We start from the raw sequence: 10,000 nt of genomic DNA on the forward strand, positions 1-10,000 counted from the left end.
CAGCCACATGTGTTTCTAATGTGATGTAGGCCTACATAACACTAATGACACTTATCTTTTCTCTTCATGTAATTCCAGAATATGAAGAGTCACTGCACCAGTGGTGTAGGAGGCAGCACCAAGCCCTGGACTCTGAGACGAGCCATGTCCGTGGGCCCCACAGCCCCACCAATTTAGGCTTCCGAGGACCCCCACCCTACCCTGGAGCCCATGTGAAGTGTCCCAGACCGATGCCCCCCCTCCCTGCACAAGACATTGAGGTAGGAACTGTACGCTATAGCTGCTGCTGGGAAGAGCTGCTTGCTGCTCAGTGAGTACAAACTTGTTTATTGTCCTTTGCTGTCGCTGGTGTGGTTCTGCAGGGTAGCCTACTGATGGTGTTGCTCTCGTTTGCGTTTGCCTTCCGGCTTCCTGCGGTTGCGTTGTGTCGGGCTGCCTGCTCTTGCACTCGTTTGCGTTGCGTCTTTTGCGTCGACTGCCACAATTTCGGCCGGTTCTGTCATTTCACCTCATTTCACCTAACTTGTGGACACTGCCTGTCATCTGCAGAAGAACGTGATGGTTCACGGTAACTGGGTAAGTATCTGTTTTTGTATTCTTTGCTGCTGGTAGGTTAGGGCTGGTAGGGTAGGGCTCCTACATGGGTAGGTTTTTGCGTTGCGTCGCAAACAAAGCACTTTGGCACAGGCATGGAGCTCCTGGTTTACTGGGATGGGGTTCGATTCCCTGCTGCGCCCTATGCTGATTACATTTAATCTGTTAAACAGGCATCCTTTTGCACAATGGAGCGTCGCAGTCCCTCCCCCTTTCAGAACGACGAGTGGCCCAGGATATTTTTCTCCATTTCATTTTCTCACTAGGCATTTCAAAACTTATTTATTTAAAGACCTTTAAGCGTCGTATACGAAGCCAACTCCTGTCGTGACAAATCATGACAACGCACACAATATTTTGGACCAAATAATTACAAAGAACACAACGTGTTGTAACCTGCCGTTTTATCTACTTTCTAATTCTTTGTTTGGCCCGAAAAATTGTGTTTGTCATGATTGGTCCGAATGTTCACTTGAGAATTCCTGCCCAAGTTCGAGTCCTAAAATAAGGGCTAGGGTACAGCCTTGGCACACACACACACACACACACACACACACACACACACATGCGTACCTGCATAGCTGATGGGTTGCTGGCCTCTTCTTCTCCTCCATTCAACCCTCCTTTCTCCTTCCTCTTCCTGAACTTCCTGAAATAGTCCTGGATCAGAAATGTTGCATAGAACTTCCCTACAGTCACTTCTTCCTCTGGGGAGAGAGAGAGAGAGAGAGAGAGAGTATTGAATTCAATGAAAGTCAGCACCTGTGATAAACACTGGAGGAATAAATTTCATACGTACATAATCATACATTAGTAATCACCCAGAGATGTATTTGTTTTTTTATTGGAAATGCATACTTTTATTTACCAACGGGTGGCATAACCCTAGCATAACCTATTAGTACCAGCAGAAACAGGCAGTAGTGATGGTGTTGGTTAACTAGTCTATAGTTAAAATACATCGCTGTCGGGTAGAAACCTTGTATATCCATATTAGAACATTTTAAAGTGGTCAAATTCACACGAGTGTCACACAATAGTCACAATAGTTTGGACATAAGGTCGTAAGCTAATTACTGTAGGTAGTAATTGAGCGAATTAGTAAGTAACCGTACACTCAGGCATGAAGGAAGCATGAGTTCAAGTCCGTTGCTCTCCCCTTGTTCCCCATATATGGGGACTAGGTTGGTGGAGGGTGTGTAGAGCCCAGGATCACATTAGATGATTGACACAGGGGTGAACAATGGGTTACAAAATCGTGGGATAAAAAATATATTTTAAAAAAAAGTAAGTAACCGTAGTGGTGGTAGCGCTAGTAGAAGTACCTTCATGTGGAGGAATGACTTCATCCAATATTTTGGGTTTCATTCTCTTCCAAATCTTTCTGATGATGATTCTCAGCTCTTCATTCTCTGTCTCTGGGTTTCCTATAGAACAACACAACAATACAGTAACACATGAATACAATACATAAGGGACCACTTCAACACTTTTCAACCCATCTTCATATATCACTAATGTTCATGATCAAATACCACAATTTAAAAAGTATATATATATTTAGATTTTTATTATCGTGAGAACGATGGCTTCCATTTTCGTATTGCAACTTTTCAGGAATAGAAAGCCTGCAGTTTCTATTGGTTGGATTGCTTGGATAGCTTGGATCCACGCAATAACACAAAAACATACGTAATCTTTTAAACACTTCATAATAATAGTATAATAATACACATAAATACAGTGTATGAATAAAGCATTTGAAGGAACATCCAGGAAAAGTTTGACTACAAATATAAAAGCATAATGATTGTGACTATTAAAAACCTTCAGTCTTTATCTTGAGAGCTGTGCGGACCAAGGCAAACAGTGTAGCGTTGAATGTTACAGTTCCATCGCTGTTCAGAGGCATGTTCATAGCTACCAATCTCTGAGACAGAGAAAGAGAGAAAGAGAGAGAGAGAGAGAGAGAGATAGAGGGGGGAGAGGGAGTGGGAGGGGGTTGGCAATTCAGAATCAAATGTATTGTCACATAATTTTATAGGTTTAACCCATTTAGACCTGTGAACGATTCTACAAATGTCTTCTAAATCCTGACAGTTTTCTGAAAATGAGTTAAAAACGTTTGCTCTGAAAGAATATATATTCAAAATTTGCGCCACATGTTTTTCAAAAATAGCAGACCTATAGCTCGTAGCGCACCACTCGGTGGCTCGCTATGAGCTTATAGACATGCTATTTTTCAATAGCTAAAGTATAACATAGTGCTTGAAACACCAAAAGGGGTTCCCACCCAGAATTGGGTTAACATTTTCTAGCTCCATCATTTTTGTTATTTTCAGAAAGAGAAAAGAAAAGAATGTGGGGTGGCAGGAGAGCATGGACAAAAAGAAAATTAGAACGAAAAATATGCATATGGCATATCCAGCTTCTATTATGTAAAATTGAACTGGCTTCCTATCAAGCCAGTATCCCGTGTACTCTTAGAGATTATACATGCATATTTATGTACATATTGTCATATCTGTCTATGCAGTATTATCTATGTTCTTGTGTGATGTATGTTACATTACCTTGCAAGCCACTCTATGAGGACACAGTTTTCCAAAACCCAGAGGAGGCTGGATTCTTCGGAGCAGAGCGACCACATCCAGGTGTTTTATACGACCCCTTCATTCAAACACAGAACAGTGTTACTGAAAGGTAAAGAGCCCCCATTTGACCACAGATTTGTAGTCCAGCACTACTCAGCACCATGGACAGCTCACAGTTGGACAGAGCTCATCTCAGAATCATGGACATGAACTAGCGTTGCTGTCAAGTGGAATCCTCGTATGTACCTAAACAGTTCCTTTTTATTATTGTCAAATTGTGAAAATAGCTGATCTACAAGCTCACAACATTTAAACATGGTGATACACGGTTTCCGGGTTTCCGCCCCGTCAGCAACAATAGCTTATGTAAATATCTGTGATTTAAGGTGAGACACCCCAGGTGAAATCATGATTTTTCATTTTTTTTTTTTTTTGCTATTTTGCTTCCTAAACATGTTTTCTTTCAAACTAAAGCAAAATACACATTAAAAATACAGATTTAGATGTTTAGTTGGATAGTTTATTTTAGCCAATGACAGCTCGTTTTTCGGGGTGAAAAGCCACCATCTCTATTTTCATGATTGGTTGTTGGTACAAAGGAAGTGACCATATTTGGATCAGACCACAGTCAGCTTGAGGTCCAGACCTTTCCAATGATATATGCCATTATATGTTGTTGCCAAGGTTTGGATGAGATATTTTGTCTCAAAATAGTGGCTTCAAATAAAACGTTTTGGAATTTTACAATACAAATCTTTAAAGGCCGTTTTCTCAAAATGAGTTTTCCTCATACTTGGGACAAAGAATTTCCACTTCAGTTGAACTCACATACACCAAACTTTCCAGTCTTATTCATAACTATATTCCGCAGACATTTACACATGGATTTGTTGATATATCATTCACAGCCTGATTTACATCACATTTTATACCAAAAAAATGCCGAAAATTGGGTTTTTTATGCCTGTTGACACTATTTTCTGATTTGTGGAGTGATAATTAGAGATATCAAAAATCCCATGTGTAATTTTCTTTGTCAACAAAATGAAATGATCATTTTGAACCTGGCTTTATCCGATCTTCAGATTTATCGTCCCGAAATGTATGCAAATTAGCGCATATAATGCCTAATTTGCATATTTAAACATATAATTTCAGAAAACTTGTAATACAAAAAATCTTAGTTTTAATATAAGTAATCAACTGGAGAAGTTTCATTGTGATAGCTATTATTTAACTTTTTTTCCCTATTCACCTGGGGTGTCTCGCCTTAAATGAAACATCTTACTTGGCTTCTGGGTCATACTCTGACCAGATTCTCTTGAACTCATCCAGGTGATGCGGCCCCAAGATGGACCAATCGCGCGTCAGGTAGTCAAAGTTGTCCATGATGACGGCCACAAACAGATTGATAATCTGAATGAAATGAACAACAGGTTTGAACAATGTGAACGCATCAATGACACGACCAAACAGGGAAGAGGCCGCAAACACTGTACAAATAATCAAACCAAATAAACCCTGTAGTGTTCCTATGCTCGGTTGAAAAGATTCTGCGTGTTGGGAGCTTGTATGTAGATCTGCTATTTACGGAACAGAGATTTGGTGTTGAGAGGACAAAAGGAGCAGGCATAGTGCAGAGCCCTGGGGGACCCCGGTCAACCCAAGTATGGCGGATTTAAGGGATTAATGTTGTCGTTTGCACTCGCGCGTGTGTGTGTGTGTGTGTGTGTGTGTGTGTGTGTGTGTGTGTGCGCGTGCGTGCGTGTGCGTCTCACCAGGAAAGCACACAGCATGAAGAAACTGACGAAATAGACAATAGCGATGGTGCTCCCACAGGTGAACTCCTCTCCTGGTTCAGAGTCCGCCTCTGGATCGCACCGTTTCCCCGGCATACTGGCTAGCATGATCTCCTGCCACGCCTCGCCTGTGGCACACCTACAATAACAACACAATGATGATGATAATATTAATAATAATAATAATGATAATAATAATAATAATAATACATAGATAGTTTCACCACTTTCAACTAGGATAACTAGGATAATCACAATTATTTCGCGTCATTGTCATAATCTTTTCCATGTTAAAAAAAATGTTTTAAAAAAACAGAAAACAGAAATCTACAAGCTCACAACACATCATCGCGTCACACTGTGAGTTTATAGATCTGCTATTTCCACTGTTACATTTTTATATGATTAAATATAAATGTGTATGAATTGAAATAATTAAATATATCTAAAATTTCTCCCTATATTTAAGCTATTTTTCAATGTATGGCCTGTGATTTTTTTGTTTACGAAGCCAAAATGAAACGTTATTTATTTATTATGGTCCAATCAAAAGGTTTTGACAAAGAAAATTGGGAAATAGGACATCCTGTAGTACAAGCATATTTTGATGTAATTTGTACTTTTACTAAAGTGTCATGATGCAAAAAACTTTTTATTGGGTTACCAACGTTTCTGTTTCTGCAACAAAATGCCTTCTTCAGGGCATATACCCTGAAGAAACATTGGTAAACCGAATAAAAGGTCTTTTGCATCGTGACTACGAGCTGTCCTGAGCTGACCTCTCCTTCCTAATTTCAAGTTTGTCTCCCCGTGGTCAGCACCTCCCCACTATTGGTGTGCGGCGTGCGCTCCTACCTTTTTGTTTGCTTTGATACTTCTACTCAAGTAACATTTTTAATGCAGTACTTTTCAGGAGGAGTATATATAGACCTGAAGAGCAGCAGCACAGCCTGAGGAAATGTCTGGAAGTTGTTGTTCCTGTTGATCTGGGTGTAACTCTGCATCGCGACCTTCCCAAACGTCTGCACAGGAGTAAAGAGGTTTGACATTACACAGCGTTGAGGCCCATTCCACTAAATGCCCTATATACATCAGTAGTTCTCAAACCCATTTTGACCTGATATCAGATTCTAAAAATGTCTTCTACTACATCCTGACAGTTTTCTGAAAAAGCTATGTTTCTATGTCAATGGTTCTTCGATTTTTCAAAAATAGCAGACCTACAAGCTCGTAGCGCGCCACTGAATAGCTAAAGCATAACATAATGCTAACACCAAAAGGGGTTACCGCCCAGAAAGGGTTAAGATTTTTCTAAAATGTTCAAAAATAGCAGATGTACAAGTTTGCAGCGTGGCTTCATGATACACAATTGTGTTAATCCATTCAGGACGGGAACCCCTTTTGGTGTTATTATGACATTAAAAAATACATTAAAAAGGTTGGGTTTTAAAAACATGGGTTTTTCAGAAAACTGTTAGGATTTCAGAGATTCTTTTCCCCAGAATCGGCCTCAGTCAGTCCTAAATGGATTAATGATGAATTGGCAAACAGTAAGAATCAGAATGTCAGTTGAAAATGACAGATCGACGGCGATGACCATCAACAACATTATGTAACATGTGTGATATATATATAAAATGCAAGGTGATGATGATGAGGATGTTTTCCGTATTGCCCAACCCAGTTATTTGAGTGTGTGTTGAGCCTACAGACTGAGTGTGTGTTGAGCCTACAGACTGAGTGTGTGTTGAGCCTACAGACTGAGTGTGTGTTGAGCCTACAGACTGAGTGTGTGTTGAGCCTACAGACTGAGTGTGTGTTGAGCCTACAGACTGAGTGTGTGTTGAGCCTACAGACTGACCTGCATGCCAACCACAGCATAGATGAAGAAGATCAGGGCGATAAGCAGAGCTACGTATGGCAGGGCCTACACGCACGAACGCACGGACACGCACACGCACACACACACACACACACACACACACACACACACACACACACACACACACACACACACACACACACACACACACACACACACACACACACACACACACACACACACACACACACACACACACAGGACATGGTTAGCCCTGACCCTGTGCCCTGGAACAAGGCAGTAAAACATCATCCTCAAGTCAACAGATCTAAAACAGTTAATTATACTAATTATACTATGCTACACTTGACTATATATAGTACCACACAACGCTGTACCATATACTGTACTACAATACTATGACGTCCTACTGCACTACTGTACTAGGCTATTACACAAGAGCATCTCCTGTCTTCTAATCTAAAGTACAGTTTTTCTATATATATTTACCATGATTTATTATTGTTGTATTTCTCTAATGTAATTACATATTTATATGACCAAGAAGAGTCGTTAGCCCTTCCTCCTCCCAAAACGACATTCTTTAGCACCTCCTGCTGACATTAGCTGCTGACATTAGCTGCTGACATTAGCTGCTGGCCTGCTCGCTTTGCCTAAAAAAATGGCAACTAAAAAATACGGGGAAGCAGCTTTTCGCTTCTACGGGCCGACGGCGCGGAACAAACTCCCACTGTACCTTCGACAGGCAGCCTCTGTAGACATTTTTAAAGCACAGCTCAAGACCCACTTCTACACCCTTGCTTTTAATTGATCTTTAAATTTTTTGTTATTCATGTCCTCACTGTATTGCATTACTGCTCTTGTTTTTTAATGTTTATGCCTTGCTTTTCTTTTCTTTTTTTTCTCCATTGCTCTGTAAAGCACTTTGAGCTGCATTTCATGTCATGAAAGGTGCTATACAAATAAAGTTTTATTATTATTATTAATTAGCCATTAATTAGACATCAGCCCCTCCCCTCTGACATTAGCCCCTCCCCTCTGACCTGTAGGGATTTGATGAAAGTCCACAGCAGCGTGCGAATGCCCTCCCCTTTGCTCAGGAGCTTGACCAGTCGCATCACTCGAAACAGGCGGAAGAAAGTAATCGACACACGAGAGCTGTCGTCCCCACTCTGACAGACAGACAGACAGACAGACGGACAGGGGGAGGTAATGTAGGTACTGTATTGCTGTTGTGAGATTAATCATTACTTTTCCATCCTGTAAGTGTTAGAGTGCTGTTCTTAACATACCCAGGAGGTGGCAGTGTTGTACTCAATGCAAAAGCACAACATCATATCCACAGTGATGGCGTCAAACCATTATACTTCAGACATACTAGTATACTACTATAAGTGTTGATATTGCTACTGCTTTACTTACGCTGAATTCTGTCACCACTATGTCAACAACACTCCCAACAACAATCAGAGCGTCAAAGGAGTTCCAGGCATCTATGAAGTAATGCTGAAGAAAGGTAGACAGACAGACAGACAGTATTCACGCACGCACGCACAACAGCAATGATTGATTAGTTCATAATAATGTACTTTTCCCCTTCCCATAAATGTACAATATTTGTCTTTGAAATGTAGTGTGCAAGTGAAAGTCTCTCCCAGTGGTGGAAATGTATCCAAAAATAATCAAGTAAAGGAACAGATACTTTACTTAAACCCTTTGGTCTTACAGTATATTAGAGAACCTGTAATGAGTTACAACTGTACTTTGACCGCTTCTTTCCATACACTAAACCCTTTGGCCAAGATTAGTCGATGTACAAGCTCGACACATTGGCTTAATTTTGGCAAAGGTTCCACAGAGAATATGGATGTTATCAAGTGGTTAATTACAGTACAAGCATATGTACTGTATCAGCACAGTGCAGTAGTGTCTCACCTTGAGCCTGAGAGCCATCAGTTTGAGTAACATCTCCACAGTAAACAGACCAGTAAACACCATGTTCAGTATGTCCATGACGTGGCTGAACTCCTTCGACTGCTCGTAGTGCTGAAACACACACACACACACACACACACACACACACACACACATGCACGTGAGACGGAAATACTGCACGCATGCATGCATGCACGCACGCACATACGCACTCACTCACGTATGCACAGACAAACAGACACGCACGCACGCACATACACTCACGTACGTACGCACACACGCACACACACACACTCCAAACCCTACCTGTACAGCCAGTGTGACTGTGTTGAGTAGGATGAGGACAAACATGACGTATTCAAAGACACTGGAGTTGATGATGGACCAGAACTTATACTGGACTGGATTCTTTGGAATGTACAGCTTCAATGGCTGAGCCTTCAGCGCAAACTCTACACACTGACGCTGTAGAGACAGACAGACAGACAGACAGACAGACAGACAGACGTTGATTCAACTCATCAAGTTTAGTATAGTGTTATTTTAAATCGACATCTCCTTTATTATACCCAGGTAATATTCACTGCAATTTCTATTTAGTCAAAGTCTTAGTATTTTTAAAAAAACCTCTAAAGCCATATCACATGAATGTTGGCTCGATATATGTCTCATGTATGGCGGGAATGTGTGTGGAAGTGCCTCATTCGATTCTTTGTCACAACAAAGCAAAAAGCTCATTTGTCTGAAGGGGATGCTGGTGGAGACAGTGCAGATCTCAGTAAGCTGCTCATAATATGTTGGGAGTGTCAGTGATAAAGCCTTTCCGGGAAGCAAGCACTAAACAGTGTACTTAACATTGAACTGCCCATTGCAATTTTCCATATTTAGGACATGTACAGTATATTTCAAGGCCAGGCAGCCTGATGAATTTTAATATGATTTTTAATATCTGCTAGTAGGACAATCTTCACATGGCGTTGGTTGCCTATAGCGCGGCCCCCACTATGCAGGAGTGGATAGATAATAGTTAATGACATCTTTATCGTGGGAAGGATTACCTTCTCTCTCCTTCAGAAATACTTCAGAAAGAGCTCATTCAATTCTGATCTAACTGGGTAAAATCTGTAAAGCCTTACAGGCAGATTTTGTACAGGAATAAAAATGACTATAATAATTATGGGATATGAGCCACAAGAAGGTGGCTCATATATATTTTTTTAAGTACAATTTTACCT

The 10,000-nt window shown here is 40.8% G+C and overlaps 1 protein-coding gene across 1 annotated transcript in view; it reads right to left on the minus strand.

Annotated features, from left to right (window-relative positions):
- Positions 1-10,000, minus strand: part of cacna1fb (calcium channel, voltage-dependent, L type, alpha 1F subunit) — a gene marked incomplete at its 3' end in the record, with an annotated part of 47,725 nt that overhangs the window by 7,984 nt on the left and 29,741 nt on the right. The window contains 12 exon segments of the mRNA XM_080762841.1: positions 1,168-1,301; positions 1,920-2,021; positions 2,422-2,524; positions 3,168-3,264; positions 4,477-4,604; positions 4,967-5,126; positions 5,918-6,009; positions 6,849-6,914; positions 7,874-8,002; positions 8,253-8,336; positions 8,766-8,876; positions 9,072-9,230. Coding sequence (XP_080618967.1) covers positions 1,168-1,301; positions 1,920-2,021; positions 2,422-2,524; positions 3,168-3,264; positions 4,477-4,604; positions 4,967-5,126; positions 5,918-6,009; positions 6,849-6,914; positions 7,874-8,002; positions 8,253-8,336; positions 8,766-8,876; positions 9,072-9,230 — 1,365 coding nt within the window.

Source organism: Protomyctophum bolini, assembly GCF_963924005.1.
Source record: "Protomyctophum bolini genome assembly, chromosome: 5".
NCBI classification, from domain to species: Eukaryota; Metazoa; Chordata; class Actinopteri; order Myctophiformes; family Myctophidae; genus Protomyctophum; species Protomyctophum bolini.